Source organism: Juglans microcarpa x Juglans regia, chromosome 4S, assembly GCF_004785595.1.
Source record: "Juglans microcarpa x Juglans regia isolate MS1-56 chromosome 4S, Jm3101_v1.0, whole genome shotgun sequence".
Classification (NCBI taxonomy): domain Eukaryota; kingdom Viridiplantae; phylum Streptophyta; class Magnoliopsida; order Fagales; family Juglandaceae; genus Juglans; species Juglans microcarpa x Juglans regia.
The window spans coordinates 23,021,822-23,043,571 of NC_054601.1; the positions used below are offsets into that span (position 1 = coordinate 23,021,822).

At 34.3% G+C, this 21,750-nt stretch overlaps 1 protein-coding gene and 2 pseudogenes across 2 annotated transcripts; 2 read left to right on the forward strand and 1 right to left on the reverse strand.

Annotated features, from left to right (window-relative positions):
- The first annotated feature begins 1,273 nt into the window (after positions 1-1,273).
- On the forward strand, positions 1,274-4,344 carry LOC121262252 (transcription factor bHLH18-like). Of its 2 annotated transcripts, XM_041164649.1 has the most exons (5): positions 1,274-1,340; positions 1,934-2,012; positions 2,134-2,712; positions 3,183-3,554; positions 3,685-4,344. In XM_041164649.1, the coding sequence occupies exons 2-5, from the start codon at positions 1,977-1,979 to the stop codon at positions 3,748-3,750; spliced, it is 1,053 nt and encodes a 350-aa protein (XP_041020583.1). In that variant the 5' UTR covers positions 1,274-1,340; positions 1,934-1,976; the 3' UTR covers positions 3,751-4,344. The 2 variants fall into 2 exon arrangements, with proteins under 2 accessions (XP_041020583.1, XP_041020582.1); XM_041164648.1 differs by lacking the exon at positions 1,274-1,340 and having other exon boundaries at positions 1,348-2,012; positions 3,685-4,211.
- Positions 4,345-6,648: 2,304 nt separating this feature from the next.
- On the reverse strand, positions 6,649-7,295 carry LOC121262154 (annotated as a pseudogene).
- Positions 7,296-13,266: 5,971 nt separating this feature from the next.
- Positions 13,267-21,000, forward strand: LOC121262155 (annotated as a pseudogene).
- The last annotated feature ends 750 nt before the right edge of the window (positions 21,001-21,750 follow it).

Sequence of the window (21,750 nt, forward strand, 5' to 3'; positions counted from 1 at the left end):
GCTATTTATTAGTCGAGTGTGTAGCACACAACTTATTGTGTGCCCTATTATAGAGGGACATTACTTATCATCCTACACCATACACTTTACATATTTTAAAATTATTTTTTATTTATTTTATTTTATTTTTGTTAAACTAATTGAATTGTTTTACTGATCATCATCCATGCATACACCACATACTTATGATAGGAAAAATGAAAAAAAAAATTAAAATAGGTGTGGTGTACTCTCAAGATGATAATTAAGTAGAATTATTTCCCATTATAATCATAAAAAATGTTAAAATACTAATATTTTATTATATAAGAACTTGATGTGATCACAATTATAAGCTTCCACATGATCGAGTGGAGTGTTCGGCCGTATGTTAACCGATAGGCTTGCAAATAGTTTTAATTATTTTGTTCGAAAATTTTAAACTAATAAAAAATATAATTAAGTTTAATAACAAATTAATTGATATTGATCTAACATATATAGGCGGCCATGTCCTACATGTATTGGACTATTATTCATGAGAGGCTAATTATATATGGATAAAGATCAGAAGATCATCTAGACAACATCATGGAAGGTATATTTGTTTGTCCCTAAATGAGTAAGCCAGTATAATGTTCAAGGAGTAGGAATGAACAAGTACAAGGGTTGCATACCTAACCTAATAAATTGCGAGTTTAATAAGGGAGAACGGGACCGTCAAACAACACAACGCGCGGTACGTACCCCACCTTGCACCCTCCATACATGAATATATTATACTTGTAATTCTACCAATCAAATATCTACGAAAATTCAGAATGTTGTACGTACATGAGATCTGTAAACCTTAATCGACGTACATCATATAATATTTCTCTTCATCTCTGATGTTCATTGCAAATTAAGTAAGCCATCTTACCGCGAATTTTTTTTTTTTTTTCATTACTTTTAATTAATATTATTTTTCCTTGAATTTGCTAAGTATGACTTCTCTGTGATTTTCCTCCCCTGCTGGCCTAATGGCGGATAAGAATTTTGTATGAAACAGACTATAGAGATGATAATTACTGTTTTATACAAAAAACAAAAAATAAAAAAAAAATGGGCCCTTAGCTGGCGCGAAATTCCAATGACATAATAGAAGCTGACTTGGCAATTCAAAGGAAGAGGAACTCATAATTTGACCAAATGAGAGAGAGAGAGAGGATTGCGTGAACAGTAAAGAGAAAGAGCATTACTTTCACACGAGCAAATACAAGTTATAGAATATTAATTATCAATCGCGTATGGTGCACTTATAAAACACTCAAATTTCTTCACTCTTGGCGAATCGGCTTAAGCTTCGGTCTTCTTTGAAGGTAATAATTAGCTTTCAACTATATATCTTTTCCGCAGAGAAAAGAAACAAGTACTTATCGTCTCCAGTTCTTTTGGAGGCCAGTCATGCTATCAATGGCTCTTATAATCTAATAAGATTTTTGAAAATAAAAATATCCTTCATAGGTCGTGTTTTTCAGCTTTTGCCTCCTTTCGATCTTTTCAGACTAATATGTGTTGTTTTTGGCCCTCAAATATTCAGCTTTTTCTTAGAGTTTTGGTGATTGTTCGTTGGATGAAAAATTTAAGAATTTAATGTAGATTGTTGACTTTTAGCTTTAGTTTGGACTCGTGGGTTCTTTTCCTCCCCTTCAAATCAGTCTCTGTTGGTATTTTCATCTTTTCGGGGCTTTTTTCTTGCTTCTGCACTACTTTGATGCACAAAGTCATGCATTTAATGTTAAAAGGAGTTTAAATTCCATTAGCTGATCTATAAACTTCCAGTAACAAGCAAAGATAATGCAAGCTTGGGATCACGGTCCACTATCAATATCTTAAAATCTGCAAAAGTTGAAAGTTCTTTCTTTTTTGCCTTCAAATCTAAAGATTTCGGTCGCTCGTTCTATTTTCCCAGGATCCTACAGTTCATATTTTAAAGTAAGGAAAAGGGTGCTTTGATGGAAATCTCTTCTGCAAACTGGATATCTGAAGTGGTAGGATTAATATTTATATTGTCCACTTTCTAGTTCCTTATTTTTTTTTTTCAAAATCATTTATGTATATGGATAAATCTTTATATTTTTCTTGGACTGAATATATATTTTTATTTTACAGGGAGTGGAGGATCCCATCTTTATGCATCAATACGACATGAACTCTTTCGATTACTCAGTACTCGACGAGCTTAATTTTGAATCTCTTTCTGCTGAGAGCTACTCATCATACCCAGATCTCAATCCCAAAAGCGTACAAAGCTTCAATGGTTCGGCCATCGAAAATCCTCATACCGGCCTAGAAAGCCCGGCTAAACAGCTGAAGACTAGCAGCTGGAACTCTTGCACCACTGACCGTATGACTTCAATGGCTGCTTCTTCCTCCTCCTCCCAGTTAATTTCTTTCGAGAACTCGAACTCGGCCCCAGCCACTTCTCAGAAATTTTTAGAGTGCACCGTGAAACCAAAGAACGAGACGGGGTCTGATCTTAGAAATATGAATTTCCCGACTTTGATTTCTGAGAGTTCCATTGAGATCCAAAATGGATCCTCAAAACATGAACAGGTTCCCAAGAGGGTTGGTACAGTGACTAGAACTCCTTTACATGCCCAAGATCACGTGATGGCAGAGAGAAAGCGCCGAGAAAAGCTCAGCCAGCGGTTCATTGCTCTTTCAGCAATTGTTCCTGGCCTAAAGAAGGTATCATTTCATCAATCTCTCCGAGTACTGGTTCTTAAGGGTCTATTTCTCTTACCCATTAATCCTATGATAGATTATTTTAAAGGTATTGTTTTTCCCTACTGCTATGTTGCTCCATCTCCGTCCATGTTGCCCCTAAAAAACATAAACTAAGTTCGATCGAGTTCTTGTTAAGAAAAATGGGCTATGAAACGGTCTGAAGTTTTAGGTTTTATTAATACGTTAGGTGGAAAACCTTAATTGGAATATTATTATCTTTAGGAATATTACTAGTTGTTATCGGGAAAACATGACCCACTGAGTGTGGAGATAGGCCATGAAAATTTAAGAAAACCTGCATTATGTTGGTGGAACGGTTGTTCATATATTTTCCTTAAAAGTTCATCAAATTTAGCAAAAAAGTGAAAATTTTTTATATTGAAAAGTAATACAAACATTGTATATCATCCGGTGTGTTACTTTTTATGCAGATGGACAAGGCTTCTGTCCTGGGGGACGCTATTAAGTACTTGAAACAACTTCAAGAACGTGTGAAGATACTCGAAGAGCAGGCAGCAATGAAAACGACGAAATCAGTGGTTTCTGTGAAGAAGGCTAGGCTCTCGGCCGATGATGACATTTCTTCGTCTGATGACAACTCCGATAGCCACTCCGAGCACCCACTCCCCGAAATTGAAGCTAGGGTCTCCGGAAAGAATGTACTCATTAGAATCCATTGTGACAAAAGCAAAGGATGTGCTGCAAAGATTCTAAGCGAAACAGAGAAACTTGATCTAACAATCATCTCTAGCAACGTCTTGCCATTTGGGAATTCCACACTCAATATAACTGTTGTTGCACAGGTACGTAATTACGTTTATCAAACAGATAAAGCTGTCATTCAAAGGATCGTGAGTAAAAAAATCTGATCTACTTTTGGGAGCCTGGCCGACACGTTACAATTAAAATTAAACTTGTCATCATTTTCTGCAGATGGACGATGATTTCTGCATCACAGCGAAAGATCTGGTGAGAAACCTACGACGGGCACTTGCGTGACATTGCGAATTGCAAAACTTTAAAGGATTTTCTATGTTTCCATTTACACTCTTCACATCAATATTGCTAGGCGTGGGATGACGACGAATTAATAAGCTCTATCAAGTAGCAGACTTCTATCGTTAGTTTTTTATTTTCCATTTTTTTCTTAGCTCCTGATGGTTGATCCTGAGAGAAAGGAAGGACTGCAAATCTCAGACAGCAAGCGAGATTCACACGTGGTAGCCAGGGTTTTTCACTTATTTTGTGGCTTTTTGCGTGGTTAGCCAACTTGACCACCTTCAACTATCCTCGTGTTGTGAACAAAACTTGCTGCTTTTTGGGATGGTTTTATTATTATTATTATTAGAGGCTGTGACTTTCCAATATCACCTCTTTAATTCTTCCCTCCATAATTATGTAAAGGCCCTTCCTTTTCTTGTACAGTGTAACTAAGAGACAACTAGACAAACCGACATATTCTTCCATAGAGGTTTGCCTTAATATATGGTGCCATCTTGTCTTTTCCGAGAAAACAAGAAGAAGAAATTCCTCCGAAGTCTGAATCGTTATGAATCTATGCATGACTCGATGATTTTGAAAGAATTGTTTTTGTTGGACATGTCCAGAAATTATTGAGTTTATTTATTTATTTTTCTCTTTGGGACAGCTTAATCCAACAATGGTGGCAACGTTTTGTTTTGTTTTATTTTATTTTCTGTGTGAAGATATATTTTATTTGCTTCATTGATTGGGATGCCACACACACACCAAACAAGTTTTGGTAATTATAATCTCACACACCACACACAGATTACATTTATGAACGGTGTATAATGTGAGATTGATGAGTTGAATTTTTCTTGCCTACTTATATATCATGAACGGTTGAAATTGTTTTGGAGGCACGTCAATGTACGGCTCCACGTGGGTTATCATATCTATGTTATAGGTAAGCTCAAACACAAACCAGCTTAGACCCACAAGATATTACGCGATCTTAATCCTTTGACCCTCTCCCTCTCAGTTTATTTATTAAGTTATATATCCCACATTGTTTTAATTTTATTATTTAATTAATACCACTATCTTAGCTTGTTAGAGAGAAAAAGGGACCCGGTAATTAAGCACAGCTCTCGCCCTTGGCTTCATATACAAACATAATTTGGTGGGCTTGAAGTTAAATATTTCATATGTTCCCCAATAAAATTAGGTATATGGGGATCGATTTAGACTTCGTTTGTTTCTTCAACTCATTTTAATTTATTATTATAATTTTTTTAAATTTGAATATAAAATTTAATAATAAAATTAAAAAATAATATTTTAATGATATTTTATCATCTCAACTCAAGTCAGTTCAACATCCAAACGTAACTTTAGAGATAATGAATCAGTTGAAGCAAACTCAAATAGTAAAAGACATTTTAAAAAAATAAATTCAGAAACTAACGTGTCTTGATTTAATACGTTAAATTGTAAAATTATTTTTATTATAAAATAAATCTCTAACATAATATATGAAGAATTACTTTTATAAAATATGTTTATAGCTGTTGCGCTTCTTTAATGTCAATTGGAATTACTACAGAAAAAATAAAATAAAATAAAAAGCTTAGTTTTTTTCCTTAATGAAATTATACCTTTTGCATGGTTTCATCTAGAAGATCAGGATTCAGGTAGCTAGTCTTTAAGATCTCTAATTAATTAATGGCGGTAGATGAGACGAAAACAACCCATAACCGACCAAATAAGGAGGCATTCGTAGGCGACGAAATGAGCGTACACGATACAGCCTGCAGGGGTTCCACTCATTCCAAGAAAAAAGTATTCCTGCAAGCATAAAGAGAGGGTCATATTCAGATAAGATAAACACGTGTTATTTTGATGGACAGAGATCGGCCGGAGTACTTTTGACCTGAGAATATATATATATATATAGTCCAATCTAATTAATGGTCGGTGATAATACATCAACTATTTTTTCTTCATTTTCCACCACTAAATTAAAACCATCACTAAATTAAAACAACAATAAACACATTAATCAATTCATCTTAATTTATTATTATAATTTTTTTAAATTTTAATAAAAAATATAATAAATAATTCAACTTTTTTAAGTATTAAAATAATAATAATATTAAAAAATAATATTCTAACAATATTATCTCAACTAAATTTAATTTAATTTAATTTAATTTAATTTAATTTAATATCTAAACACAACCTAAATATCATTAATTACGTCAACAATCTTGATCGAATATCTCTTTCTTCTCATTATGTTTTTCTTTTCTCTTTTGACCTTAAAATTGGGTTGTTGAACGATGCTAGGACATAAGACCTGGTTCCATATCATTTCTCAGGTTAACGAAGCCCTGACGGAGGTTCTGAACCGAAAAGAATGTATGATGTGACTTCTCAGCTGGGAAGAAAAGTTATATAAGTTAATTTAGCTCTAAGTAGTTCTTTCAAAATATATATATATATATATATATATATATATATATATATATATATATATTTGTAATCATGACCAATCAACGTCCCGTAATATTTAAAAAATATATATATATAAAATTCACATAAAAATTAAATTAAATTTTTACTAATAAATTCTATTATTTTTTAAAATAATTATTCATTTATACAATACTTCATGATTGTATATATAATTACTTTTTAACAAATATATTTAAACCCTCTTTAAATGTTATTTTGATGGATAAGAAAAAGGAAAAACTTCCAGTCAGATGAGTTTAAAATTCAATTTCACACTTTGCCAATAGATGGATGACATGTAGGCATTCTAGGAAAAGCTTAGCATCCACACGTCTCCCCCTCTTATCTTTTGAATCCATCTCCCTCCCTCTGAATCTCTCTCCCTCCCCTGCACGTAATCTTTTCTCAGAAAAATCACCCCCTCCACGACTCATAACGACGAACCAAACTCACACCGGAATGCCCACCACCTTCATGGTACTCAATCGTAGTCTTGTCATGCAAAATGAGATAGATATGCCAACCTAAGAGGATGTCTAGTGCCACACATAATGGGACTAGCAACAGCCCAGAAATGACATATGTCGTTTTGGAAAAGTCGACTTTGTTGCTCATCCTTTGGATAATCAATAGTTAGACTACCAACAAGCAATACCAAGGAATAGATGCATGCAATAACAACATACATCACGAAAATGAAGAAAGCCTTATAGTTAGCATGCCCAAAGCAATTACTAATCCAAATGCAATGGTGATCTATTTGCTAAACACATCTTTTTCAAACACGACAATGATGCGCACGTGGAGGCTGATAATGAGAACACTTCTGGCAGTACCTTAAATCTCCACCCTTGCGCTTGATCTAATGGATAGGGTTCTCCGCATCTTCGATGTCGGGCGCATAGGTAAAGATGCACATGGGAGCGATCGTCGTCAAAATTACCGTGTTGAAGATTCCAGGGGAGGACATGAGGTAGAACCAAGATTGTTGAAAAATAAATGTAGAAGATGGACAAAGCGACGACGGTTACTGACAGAGAGAAGTTGAAGCCCTACTTCATTGCTTAAACCTTTAAGAATTCTCTGAAACCCTGAAAGAGTATTTGGAGGCACTGGTGTCAAAACGTCAGCGTGAAATGACCAAATTATTTTGTGAAAGCACATATCATGACAATTAAAATAGGTAAAAATAGGAAGGAAGTAATCATCAAATGGAGAAATTGCATTCTAGTTTGACTTCAAGTCTTTGGTGCATAACAAGCCCTAGAAGAGTTTACCTTCCGTCGGCTTTGAAGATGAGTGCAGGTGGTGGGCATCGCGTCGAGTGAGGCTTCCACTGTGAGTCGCGGTGGGCGTTTCAGCATGAGTTTGGTTTGTCTTTGTGAGTTGTGGAGGGAGTGATTTTTCTGAAAAAAGCTTGCATGCAGAGATAGGGGAGATTGGAAGGAGGGAGATTGACTCAGAAGAAAGGATGAGGAATTGTGTGGATGCGGGTTCAACTTTCATTTTTCTAAAATGCCTACGTGTCGTCCATCTATTGATCACTAATGCAGAATTGGGTTTTGAACTCATCCGGCTAGAAGCTTTTCACATAAGAAAAATATTCTTAATTTTGATTCATCATTTCGAAAATCGGGCATTACATGTGTTGATAATGGATGGAAGAGGGCATTTGAACTTTGAACAACAATGCATGAATATTATATAAAGAGAATTCCTTAAGATCGGTCAGGCTGGTTTTAATCAAATAACGTCCTGCCAATCACATAGCAATACCTAAGACTTCCACCACACTTATCCTGGACCAGCACTACATCAGAAACGTGCATCTCTCTTTGCGATTTCTCCAAGCTGTAGAAATTAGAACCCCTTGAAACCTATGCAATCTCTTCTTCGTTATTTCTCCAAGCTGATTTCAGCCCCATGAATCGCACTTGAACAACATCAGCATCGCACCCGAAGCCCTTTTCATCGCGTCTCATCACCCTCACACCCCCTCGAAGCTCAACCCGAAGTGGTTTACGTCGCCTTTTAGCAACCTCGCACCCCCTTGAAGCTCAACCCAAAGCCCTTTCAATCGCCTTTTGATTTCTAGTATGCCCTTTGACTAGCATTTCTAGTATGTCATTTCTGTGTAAAATTGATTGTAGCTGTACAAAATTGATTGTGGCTATAAGAAATGAAATTGATTGTGGTTGTATAAAACTAGAAAGTGAAATTGGAATTGATTGGCAAACCTCTCCTCATCTGGTATGCAAGAAACTTGAAATTTGTGCATTTTACGTGTTTGATAAAAGTTCTAAGAAGAAAAAGCACCACTGTATTGTTGGAGTTCTAAATCTAGCAGCTGTATTATAGGTGAATTGGTATAATCAGGTTGGAAATTAATGTTTATGGAAATTATTGTTGAGCTATATCTAACTTTGAGATGCAAGGACCAAGCGGTTAACATCTTTTTGTGATTAAATTGTTGAGATTCAAGGACCAAGCGGTAATATATCTAACTTGATGACTTTTGAACTATAACGGATACCCATTATAACATCTTTTTGTGAATATGGGGTATCTATAACATCTCTTTTGTAGGGCATCTATTTGCTGCTTCATTGGACTTAAATATGGGATAGTTACGTATATTATCCATTATCTGAATTGTCGGTAATAAATTTGAATGCTCCTGTCTTGTTATGTGTTTAACTCCACTATGTATTCGCAGTCATCTAACATTTGTTTGGTAATTAATCAGATGATATTCCACTTTGTCCTTATTTTATAGAAAAACACAGGAATTTTACACTTTGCACCCAAAATTATCGAAACTAGCACATTATTACATGCATATATTTCGTCTCCCATGCATATATTTCTTCTCCCATGCATATCAAAAAAGCTGCAATGCATATCAAAATAGCTGCAATGTATATATTTCTTCTCCCATGCATATCACATTATTATGCACTTTGTCCTTATTTTACTTCACTAATATCAAAATAGTTGCAATGTATATATTTCTTCTCCCATGCATATCACATTATTCTACACTTTGTCCTTATTTTACTTCACTAATATCAAAATAGCTGCAGTGTATATATTTCTTCTCCCATGCATATCACATTATTATGCACTTTGTCCTTATTTTACTTCACTAATATCAAAATGGTTGTCATGTATATTTCTTCTCCCATGCATATATATACTGATTTAGGGGCTCTTTTTACTTCAATATTATGATAGCAAATGAAGAGTTCGGGTTCTCATTCCGGATCAAGTTCTTGGACTGTAAGAGGATAAGGCAAAACTAGTTTGGAGAGACCACTTTGCTATAGTGGCTGCCAAACGAAGCTACCGATTTTAGAAAAAGCAAATAGTTTTGGTAGAAGATTTTTCAATTGTCCAAACTATAAAATGAATAAACAATATGGCTTTTTTTAGTGGATTGATATTCAAAGTGAAAAAAATAGCTGTTGTAAGATGACTTTGGAGTTAGCTGATGGAGGCACAACAGGGTACTTCATGAGCGGTTATGCCTCGAAGAATCCAAATTTAAAGCATTGGAGAAGAAGTACAAGAGAGTCTTGAAATATTAATCTTGACATGATTTTTTTTTAATAATAGTTTGTGGTGTACTTTTTATGTATCCAAAAAATAGTAATGTATCTCGGGCAGTGCTACGACTCATGTAACCTGTTATTTTTTTTTAAAACTTTGATCAGTTGAATGTATTAAATGTGGTTAATGTAATGAGAACATCCTTGCAAGTTTTGAATGTATTTGAAATTTTCTCAGTTGCTGTATTGCGGTCAATTTTGAAGAATTTTTGCAAGCTTCCCTTATAATTTCCAATCTTTCTGCCAAGCACCTGATGCACCTGATGTTTCCAAATTAATTACCATGATCTGAATTTTGTACCAAGATATTCTTGACATTAATCAAACTATAGATAAACCAAGATCAAATTCAGGAATACATGTTATTGTCCAAAAGAAAACGCAACAAGAAAATTGGTACATAAAAATTGAAGGACAATTTGAGCAGACTTGTGAAGAAATGACCATGTGAAGAAAGCTAAACTTGTGAAGAATGCCAAACTGCCACATTCCGTGTCACATTAAAATAAAGACGGATTAAATTAACCGATAAATAGACGTTGAATTAAACATAACAAATGACAAATAAATGTGCCATACAAGATATTTCAAAATTTCGACTATGATTCTAAATGTATTGATATGTTGTTAGTTGTTGGCCCAAAATCCCTACTAAACAACAACAAAACACAAACTTTATTAACTCCTTCAATTAAAAATTAATAAAATACAAATAACTACAAAACTACTATACCTTACTGAAGGATAATTGTTTTTAGCTTGTCACTTATTCTTGCAAATGCTACAATGCCTTTTCTTTGTTGTTGTGTGTTTTTTGAGTTCTTCGCTCTTTAAGATTTTGGCCGTCCTTTTGTTGACACCTGTGGAGGATCCTGGACCATTTGTGAAAATTTGGATATAACTTGATTTATTGTAATTTGAATGTCGTTGGTTGACTTCCCTTTTTGTGAACCTTTTACATGATCTTCCATTAATGCAAGTAACTATTTGTGAACCTTTTCCAATGCAAGACATATGTGATTGTGTTTTTCAGTTGACTGTGATCCAAAGAGGTTCTGATCAGCCAAAAAGAATGTTTGATGTGACTTCTCAATTTGCAGGAAAAGTTATAGAAGTTTTTTTTAGTTCTAAGTAGTTATAAAAAAAAAAAAAGTTGTTTCGACGTAAGAGAATTACTAATTTTTATTTAAGTTTTTTTAAAAAATAAGTGATAAATTTAATTTTTAATATTTTTCTCAGGTGTAAATCAAATTCACTTTTAATCAATATCTTTTTAATACCCAATGCATTAAAAAGATATCGATTTGATTATTTATATTATATTTTTAACTACCCTAGTGATCGATTATCTTAAGTCTTCTTTAAATGTTATTTTGATGGATGAGAAAAATATTTTTTTTAAGAGTATTAAGAAAAATATTCTTTACTCTTAAGAAAAATATTCTTAATTTTGATTCATCATTTCGAAAATCGGGTCATAATTACATTATTATTATTTTTTTAGATGAGATGTTCTTATTTTTTGGGGATTGATAATGGATGGAAGAGGGTGTTTGAACTTTGAACTACAATGCATGAATATTATATAAAAGATGTGTTTGTTTTCTTCCTTCTTCCAACTAAGCAGCTGGTAAAGCAAGCCTATAAGGTGATTTTTTGAACCTTATCTATTATATTTCTTATTTAAAAGCATTATTGCAAAGAAATCTAGCTAGCAGTTACATTGACCACTTTTAGCGTAGCAATCATGTGCTAACTACTCCATTCTTGAGTCATTTGAAATGGTATGAGCATCGCCGGCCTTAGTTTCACCATGCATATTGCTATATGTGGTACCCCGATTCCCATGTAAGGAAACACGGGAACCGAGATATCAAGATGATGACAATACGGTCACACATCCTAGTAATAGTGCTAAGTGTATGTACATATAACAGTGTACAATAAACAACGCAGCGGATAAATATAAATAAGTCAACTAAATACTAGAAATTTTTAATACAAACTAACATAAGTAAAATGATTAAAAGAGTTATACAGTCATCCCAAATAAAATATAAAACAAGTCTCAAAACAAATACGAGTGATCCCAATCACTCCTCGAGCGGAGCCGAATCTTCAGGCTCACCCTCCTCTTCCTCTGCATCAAAATCTGCGTTACCATATAACGGTACCGCAGGTAAGTACAAACCAAATAACCACGAGATAAAAACATATTAATGCAACTAACATGCATGCATATGAAGAAATATAAGACAGACTCAAAATATCATTTTTTTCAAAAATAGATATTTTGCAACACACGCCAAAATCTCATTTTGGTCCAAAAATAATAATCCGTCATTTTCTCAGAAAATAACCCAAATCAATAAAACATCATTTTCCAGAAAATGAATTACATAAAAATCATTTTATTCAACACACGCTATTTTTCCAGAAAATAACCCATTAATCCATTTTACCATATGCACCATGATCTCCCCTACGGACCATCCGCATGTCCTAGCTTCGTAGCGATGTCCAGTTCCGCGCCCAACGCGTTCATGGCCAAGTATCCATTACGCAACGAGCGATACCCAGTTTCCCGGCCAGAGCGTTCATGGCCAAGCATCCTCTAGCCTCCGCTAGCAGAGGGGCCACGAAGTCGGCACAAGACCATCCCGTCCGATCCCGTTGTCGCCCAGCGACAACCTAGGGGACATCACTCAATATATTCCGCTGCCGAGTGACCAGAGGAGTTTCACTGAGATAATGCCTCATCTCGGCTTGGGGTCGTGTTACACACGCACTCAAAAGTCCTTAAAACACATGAAAATTCAGTTTTCAATAAATACATGAACATGAATGCAATAACACGAAAACCCAGTTTCATTTACAAACATGATCATGCGTGCAAATATGCCATGTACATGAACAACGCCATAACCAACAACCAATAACTCACAACGCAAACCAAACACACAAACAACTTCGTCCTCAATCCATCCGACCTCTGAACTCCTCGAACTCAGTCCGGCATAACCAACCAGAACACAGTAAAATGAGTTAGTGTAAAAATATATTTAAATCACGATAGTTCTTTGAAAAAATATTTACGGTGCTATATAATAATTTTCGAAGGATCACGGAGGTACAAGAAGTGGCGGCTCAGTAACGTAACAGTGCAAAATACACTGTGACCATGGGTCTCAAAAACTCACTTTTGAATGAGGACAAACCAAGACCCGAAATTGATAGGGTAGGCTTAGGGATGTCAGTGAAGCTAGTGGTGGTGGTGGTTGGCCGTGTGTGGCGGTGCAGAGGGCGGTCGAAGACCAAAAAGCCCAAAATGAAAATGTTGATGAATGTGCTTTACCGGTAGTAGATCGGGGCTAAAGATGGGTGCATTGGGTTGCTAGGAGGTCGATGATGAAGTGGTGAAGAAATGGTGGCCGGAGGTGGCTGGACGGCGGTGCTGGAGCACAAGGAAGGTCGTGGCTTAGTGTTGGGTGTGGGGACAAATGGCGGCGCGAGGGAGGCTGAGATTGAAGAGGGGTGGTCGCCAGAGGGTGGGGAAGGTTGTGGGCTGGGCGGTGAGGTACACGGCGGCGCAGCGGCAACGGGTTGGGCGAGAAGAAGAACGCACGGGGGAGAGAGGGAGAGCTGTCATCGCGCGAGAGAGGAGAGAAATATAAGAAATGAAGAAGAAAGAAGAGAAAAGAAGAAAAGAAAAAGGAAAAGGAAAAAATGGAGGGAAAGAAATGAGGTCCAATCCTCACATCTTGGGTTACAAAAATGATCTAACGAAAAAGATTTCAAAATAGCAAGTCAATTAAAATAATTTAAACGTAATGATAAAATGAAGATAAAATAATTAAATCCCACAATAAATTAATTTAAACAAAAAATAAAGAACAATTTAAAATCATAACAATAATTAATATTAAGAAACATATCAAATTTAATTTTCACAATTAAAGATTATAAAATAAACCATTTAAAAATCCAACAATTTTAAAACAAGAGAATAAAATTTTTGAATTAATAAAAATAATCATTCAATAAAAATACACTACAATACGGGGTGTTACACTATATATGTAGCATCTGCAAATTAAAAACTTAGCCCTATCCGAAAAGGATAAATTGGTGACTGAAGTTATTTAATTTGTTTATTAAGAAGAAAGTAATCAAGCTAGGATCGAGTATATGGTAGATGAGTAATACTACTCATCATCTCAACTTTTATCATCCTTTCATCATTATATGATATGGAATTAGATGATTGTAAATTATTTATTATATTTTATTTGTGAACCTATCATCTAATGCCACATTATGAAATGATGGGAGTTGAGATGATGAATAGATTTTTTCTATGGTAGATATGGTCAATTACAGCGAGTCAAGGGGCCAAAATATACCCAAAATGAGTTTTTTCAGCGAGAGAATGGAACCCACAAATTGGATGCAAGAGAAGGGTCACAAATGAGTTTTCGTGAAAAGGTTGTAAACAAGTTGCAGCAAACAACTTTTTTCTCGTAATAGTTTTAGTTTCCATTCAAAATAAATGCAACTTAGTGATCAATTTATCGTTAGAACCACTCTTCTGTGACGATTGATTTGTCCGTGAAATAGTTATTAACGAATATAATTAATTCGTCACAAAAAATTTAATATAAGGGAACAAAAGATTTAGATATCTACAATTTGTTGCCAAACACATCCCAAATAATAATACATACATTGTTATAATTAGTCAATTCAAACACTATATGCACTACGTACAATTTGTGCTAGTTATTCACAAACTAAAATGGTAAGCAAGTTACTCATTAAAACCCAAGCCCAATTTGGCCCTAAACAAATCTTTCAAAAGAAAAAACTCAAGTAAAAATCTAATTGTAAGCGATTATGCGCACTAATATGCATACTTATTCAATATGATTGGTCAGAAAGTAAATTTTATTGAAAACAGTGCTAATTTGAATTTAGAATATGAAAGCAACAATATTAATATGCAGATTGGTGTGCAAACTTGCTTGTATATAGGACGGGTTAATTTCTAAAATGCAGCACATCATCCTTGCTTAATTTCTACGCATTTTGCCATAGGACGGGTGTTTCTGAAGGGTTTTACACTATACAATATCAACATGACATGATTTTATTTATAAGATTTAAATTTTAAATTTACTTTTTAAATCCATAAATGATATATTATATAAATAGATTCAAATAGAATTATTGTTTTTTCATTCCTCAAGTTCTTGTCAACATTGGTAACATACTCATGTGTGCAAGTCTTTTTTTTGATTCCATCCCAACAGCCTTTGATTCTATGAATGCCTCGTACCACTTCATACCATATGGCTGTACCAAAAAAACAAAAAAAAATGCAGTCTAAAATCTCGAAGTAGTAATAACACCTGCATCAAACAATTGAGCGTTCAATATGAAAAGTAAGGGCGGTTCAATATGAATATTTAGATAAAAGATAAAAGTTTAAAATGATACTGCTAAATTTTAATATGACATCACCTAATATTATTTATCTATTCTATTATAAAAGCGCCTATCGCTCTATGAACAATGATTTTTGTTGATCCGTTTTTACATCCATTTTTTTCTCTATGAAATTTATGCCCTTGTGTCAGATACTTTTTCTTCTGTTTTTTGTTTTGGCCATAGAGGATTAAACCCTAACATTTTCTTCTTCCATCTCTCTCCTCCTTCATTCTTCTCCTGCGTGCCACACCACCTTCCCTCATGGCTCTCTCTTTCTACAACCTGTGAGCTAGGTGCCCTCCCCACGCCGCCACCAGCTCGAAGCAATGTGTCGAAGCTATCCTGCCTCTTGTGCCACTGTGACCTTCACCTGCCTCCTCCATTCGCAGCTACACTCTCGCAGACCTTGACCTCCCCCCTCTCTCTCTCTCTCTTCCTCCTTCACTCTCTGTTTTGCTGTCGTCGACCCATTGTCGAGAAACCACCAAGTACCAACACCGAAGCTCACCCGTGCCCAAACACCCAAAACCATTTGTCATGGGCTGTCATAGATGTTGGGAAGTAACATAAATTTGAAGGGGATGAAATAGTGTGTTACATTTAGTGAAACGGTGCGTTGAATTATATTGTAAGTGTTGTAAAACTAGTTAATGAATTGGTGAGTTAAGATAAGTAAAATAGCAAGTTTGTAATAATTCAGACATTGAGTTAAACGGTGCGTTTCATGGGCTATACTCTTGTAATCTGTTTGGGCAAAAAAAGGGTGGGAAGTCTGATTGGAAGGCATCGAATTAGCTTTATTTTTATCCCTTTGGAGGTGGGATTTATCTCGAACATATCCATTCTTTACTCTCCAAGATTATGATTCTTGGATTTCTTGAATTCTAGTGTTCATTTCTTTACATTCTAGAGTAATTGTTGTTTGGGTTATTAGTCTTAAAAATAAGGTTTGGTCCCACTGCATATGATCATCTTCTTGAGTCCCTGGCTCAATTGAAGTAGAATACTATAGTTGTTGCTTATAAGGCTCAATTTGAGGGGTTATCAAACAGATTGAAGGGTCTATAAGAGAAGCATAAGTTGAGTTGCTTCTTAAGTGGCCTTAAAGATGAGATTCGATCACCTATTCGAATGCTCATCCCCATAAATTTGAGTGTTGCATTTGGATTGGCAAAAATTCAAGAGAAATATATGTTGAGTTCTAGGAAGTCCTTAAGAGTAGTGATGAGTAGTGAAGGCCAATTTTCTGGAACTCAGGAAGATAGTGGTAAGAGAGTTTAGAAGAATTTTGCTCTTGATAAAAATATATCCTCCATACAAATGGATGAGAAGAGGAGGAAAGACTTGTGTTACCATTATGATGAAAAGTGAATCCCAAGCCATACATGTAAAAATGCGAAGGTCTACTTGTTACAAGTAGATGAAGGGGTGATGGGGAAGACTATAATTCTACCGGTATGAGTACTGATTCAGTTTTACAAGAAGAGTTTGTGGAGATTCCAGAGGAGAAATTGCATATTTCATTTCATGCAATTTCTATTTCTTCAAGTCCTAATACTATGAGATTGATGGGAATGATTGGTAATCAGCTTATGGTAATATTAGTTGATTCAGGAAGTACTTATAATTTTCTAGGTCCAGGGGTGGCACAATTGGCTAAGCTGAAGATTAAAGAGAAGAGTGGTTTGTAGGTCAAAGTTGCAAATGGAGAGAAATTATAGAGAATAGGCATGTGCTAAAATACTGTGGTTAAGATTCAGGAAAATAAGTTTCCAATTCTTTTCATGTACATTTTGTGGGTGTGATGTCATTTTGGGGTTCCAATCGTTGAAGACCTTGGGCCCATCATATGAGATTTTCTGTAGTTGACTATAGAGTTTTAGGTTAAAGATACAAAGCTGTTGTTGAAAGGATTGCTAGCAGCGGTGCTGTTGACGGCAACAACATGATGGTTGGCAGGGAGGCATGATGGAGATTTTTTTTTTTTTTTTTTTGCCCGGGGGGGGGGGGGGGGGGGGGGGGGGTTTGGAAGAATTAGGGTTTTAATCCTAACCCCTAGATCCAACCATGAAGATCAAACTAAGAGGAACAAAAGAGGACTAAATAGAAAATAAAGACTAGAAAATAATTTGAAAGGTAAATATAATGAGTATTAAAACCAAACTATTTATTCTTGATTAGATAATAATATTCTTCATCATAAAATAAAATGATGAGTTTAATAAATATTTCGAAGAGAAATAAAAGCATCTAAATAAATAAAATATATTAAATAATTTTTTTTTAAATCTCAAAATAAAAATAATATTACAAAACTATAACATAATAATATTTTTGTTTAACTTTTATCACATCTCATCTATGTAACTAAACGAGATCTAATTTGAGATAAAAGTTGTTTCGAAGTTTTCTTGAAGATTAAGGCCACGTTTAGAAAAGATTTTCATATCAAAATTTCTCATAATTATCCTCACAAACATCACTTAAACACAAAACACTTTTAAATTTTAAATTTTTAAAATTTTCATTAAATTATTAATTAATCATTACAACTTTTCTAGAGTTGTTAAAAAAAAAAGCAGGGAGACTGGGAAACCAGACTGGACCGGCCCGAACTGGTCAGGTTTTGGACCAGTCCGGTTCAGAACCAATTTCCGTAATGGTAAAACCGGTTCCGATTCTAGACTTTTTAGGCCCGAACCAGACCGGTTCTATATAATAATATATTTTAAATTATTTTTTTAATATTATATATAATATTTTTTATGTTATATATAATTTTTATATATAATAATATAAATTAATTTAAAAATAAATTGAAATTGTAAAACTTTAAACTGAAATTAATAAATTACATCAATTGAAAAAAAAATCCTAATTATCAAAAGATTTGATTTTATATACTGAAGTTGAAAATAAGATCACTAAAATATTATTTACCAAAAAAGAAAGAAAATCACTTAAATATTATTACCAAGTTTTTAGGGCCTAATAAATTCTCAATATATTCTTTTTGATAAGTACATAATACATTAATAAATTAGTAATACTAATATACATTAGTATATAATATATATTAATTATAATTTACATTTTATGGCCAAATACTAATAATCTAATACTATTTGTTGTTTGTTTAAAGAGAAGGTTTCCTTATTAAAAACATGTCAAGGGGTGTTAGGATTTTTTTTTTTTTTTAAATTAATAGCAACATATTTTGGAATAGAAGTATAAAACAGATTTTTTTTAATGTAATTTTTTTTATAAACATATTTTTTTACAAATATGCATTTTATTAAAGTTGAAAAATCGGACAGGAACGGGTAAAATCAGATGTACCGGTTCAGAGGTGTAATCGGTGCGTAATCGGTTTTTGAAAATATAATACATACCGGTTCGGTACTAAATTTTGTCCAAAACCAGACAGGTTACACCTCTAAACTTTTCTAATCTTCCAAACTTAACAAAAATAATAATGAAACTTTTTTAAGTTTCAAACAAAAAATAATATTAAAAATTTATAATCAAACAATTTTTTAAATTTTATAATATTTTTATTAAATGTTTTCTCTATTCTTTCTCAAAATCTAATAAAATATATTAACTTAAACTATTTTATTATTATTTACAGAATTCTCATTATCCAAACAATAGTATGGCTTGATGGTAGTGTTTGCTAATATTTATTCTTATAGCTTGTGTCTTTGGTATGGTCGATGTGGGTTAATGTTACGAGTTCTAGAAATGGAACCTGTGACTGGCGGATCAAGAGGAAAAGATGCCGGATTGTGTTTGCGTGCGTTTCCCATGTTGACAAATTGTAAGAGATAAACGTGGGTTTTTGGAGGAACCCCGCCTCTACAAACAAAGTTTGTGAATAATTCTATGATATTTTATTGATAGCATCATTACATACTTATAGTCAACTTATTGCATACAAGGAAACATGCAAAATAAATGATGAAACAAAAGCTAATTGATTGTCCGAAATAAGGCAACTCTACCTCTTATTCTCCAGCCAAACTTACTCGGTTGCCAACGACATTCCCACCAATCACATTCTTTCCAAGTTAGATGTTATACTTCCATATCAGTTAACAAGACAGGATAGAGCGTGTATCTCTGTGTGGGTGCTGGGGTTTTATTGAAGTTGGATGGGATTTAGGATTTCTGTATGTGTTAATCATTAGTATTATGTTGTGGGGTTATGCCAGTTTACAGAAGGAATAAGATCTAGATTGAGTAGCATGGGCTCCGTTTCCCCTTCTCCCTCCCTATTATGTGTTAATTTTTACTGTTGTATTGATAATGTAAATCACCGAGATCATATTGAGATAAAACGTCATTCTCATTTTAATACATAAGGTTACTATAGATTTTCAATTGTAAGAGCTTGATAATAGATTTGGTGAAGGAGCCACATAACTTTTAACACTTTCATCACCTTTGGATTGAAAGTATGTTTATAAATTCTTTAATACTGATTATATATGTTTTATTGCGGAGAAGTATTATCACCTTGATATTTTTGAGAATAAAAAAATTGGAAAAAGCTACTGCTTGTCATCAGCAATTGCACACCCTACTTGGCAAACTGGTTCACTATCAAGCTATGTGTTTTTAAGGAAATTCATATATTTCTTGAAAACTCGTTTTCCGATCTTAGACTGAACTGGTGTGAGGTCCTTTGCAGGTGACTTTTCACTATGTTGGCTATGGTGAGTCAGGTCATCGTATTGACAGCACATACCTGGCGAAAATTCACTTGGGCAATAATGCATTGGTCCCAGGTGAGAAGAAATTTATTCTAGAAATCATACTTATCTTCCCTACTTTCTTTGTAACTCTATGGTGTGGCATAAGGTAACTTGAGCATGGCTGTCTACTTAGGTGAAAATTTGTGGGAGTGGCTAAGAAACAGGAATTTATGCAGGATTTGAGCAAGGGATTCGAGAAATGAGACCTGGGGGAAAGAGAAGAATAATCATTCCACCAGAACTTGGACCACCTGTCAGTTTCTTAAATCCCTGGTTTCCTTTCCCTTTTTTTAATGTGAATTAGCTTGAATTATCTGTTGCCCGAATAATTTCAACAGATAGAAACTGAAGAAGAGTCAAATCTTTCAATCAAATTTCTAAGAAACTTTGTAGGGCAGAGAAAATTAGTGTTTTGGCACAATAGGATTATCAGTGTTATGGTTCTAGCTTGGGACAGGACATGTAATAGAGCCTAGAGGCATAACATGATCATATTGCCTGAGCAAGAACTGATTTCTCAAGTTTTCTTATTGCCCAGCCTTGTAATTAATTTTTTATCAATGCTTGTCCAAGATTTTTGACAGTGATCTTGAAGTTGATACCTAGATAAAATAAATGCTTACCACTCCTCGATTGAGGTTGAAATGTCTCATGTATGGTATTGATACTAAACTTTGGGGGAATAAATGCCCAACAATCAAATTCATGATCACCGTATGCAACTTTTTCCAACCTCATGTCCAATATGTGTTATTGAACTAAGTCTGTTGATAAGAATATTTCATTTCTTCAGGTTGGGCTTTCCACCTTCTTCAGCTCAAAACAGTTTTGAAATTTCTGATGTGGAGCTGCTTAGCGTTCAGGACTGTCAAAGGAGGACCATCGGTTTTTACTCCGATGTTGTGTGCATGTGAATGAAGAAATGACATCTTCATTGTAAGGTAGATTTCTCAATTCTCACTTGGAACAAAAACGGATTAATTTGTCTGGAAGTGAAGTATTTATCACGTATTGAACAAAGTATAAAAAGTGTTTATAGATAAAGGGTGTAACCTTGTATGTATATGATTGACCGTAGCGGGGGGAAAATAATTGATTTTATATTAATTCTCAAATGACATTCAAGAATATTATGTCATTTTTAATCGGCATTTTTCTGTCCCGAATTTGTGAGATTCTTGGTTGTATTTGTTCAAGTGAAATATACCTTTTTTTACACAACTGTTTGAATGAATTTTGCTTTTGTGATTTTGAAGACTTTTTGCTTCGCTTTAGACTGCCTCTCTATTAGCCAATGATGTTTAAAAGACCTCACACAGACATCTGCGTAGGACAACCAACCCGTTGGTTTGGGATTAACACCAAAGAATAAATATCTTATCAAAGAACCATAAAACAACTGTGTTCCGCGGCAAACAAATCAAAGAGTCTGATGGATTGACAGAAGCATATTATGAACAGAATTTTTAATGTATAAACACTGCTTCCATATATAAGGTCCAAATCAAGCAAAAGGAAATTTTCCATTGGATATATTGTCCGACAACTCTCTTTCCATTCATGATTTCGTGGCACAAAGGCAAAGGGATACTTTAGGAATCACATTCACGTACTCCCCAATTCATGAGAAATCACAACACGGTCTCCATAAACCCGCCCATACA

Coding starts and splice junctions, on each gene's coding strand:
- LOC121262252 (XM_041164649.1), top strand. CDS start 1,977: ATGGAAATCTCTTCTGCAAACTGGATATCTGAAGTG. Junction 2,013..2,133: donor CAAACTGGATATCTGAAGTG/GTAGGATTAATA, acceptor TTTATTTTACAG/GGAGTGGAGGATCCCATCTT. Junction 2,713..3,182: donor TTGTTCCTGGCCTAAAGAAG/GTATCATTTCAT, acceptor CTTTTTATGCAG/ATGGACAAGGCTTCTGTCCT.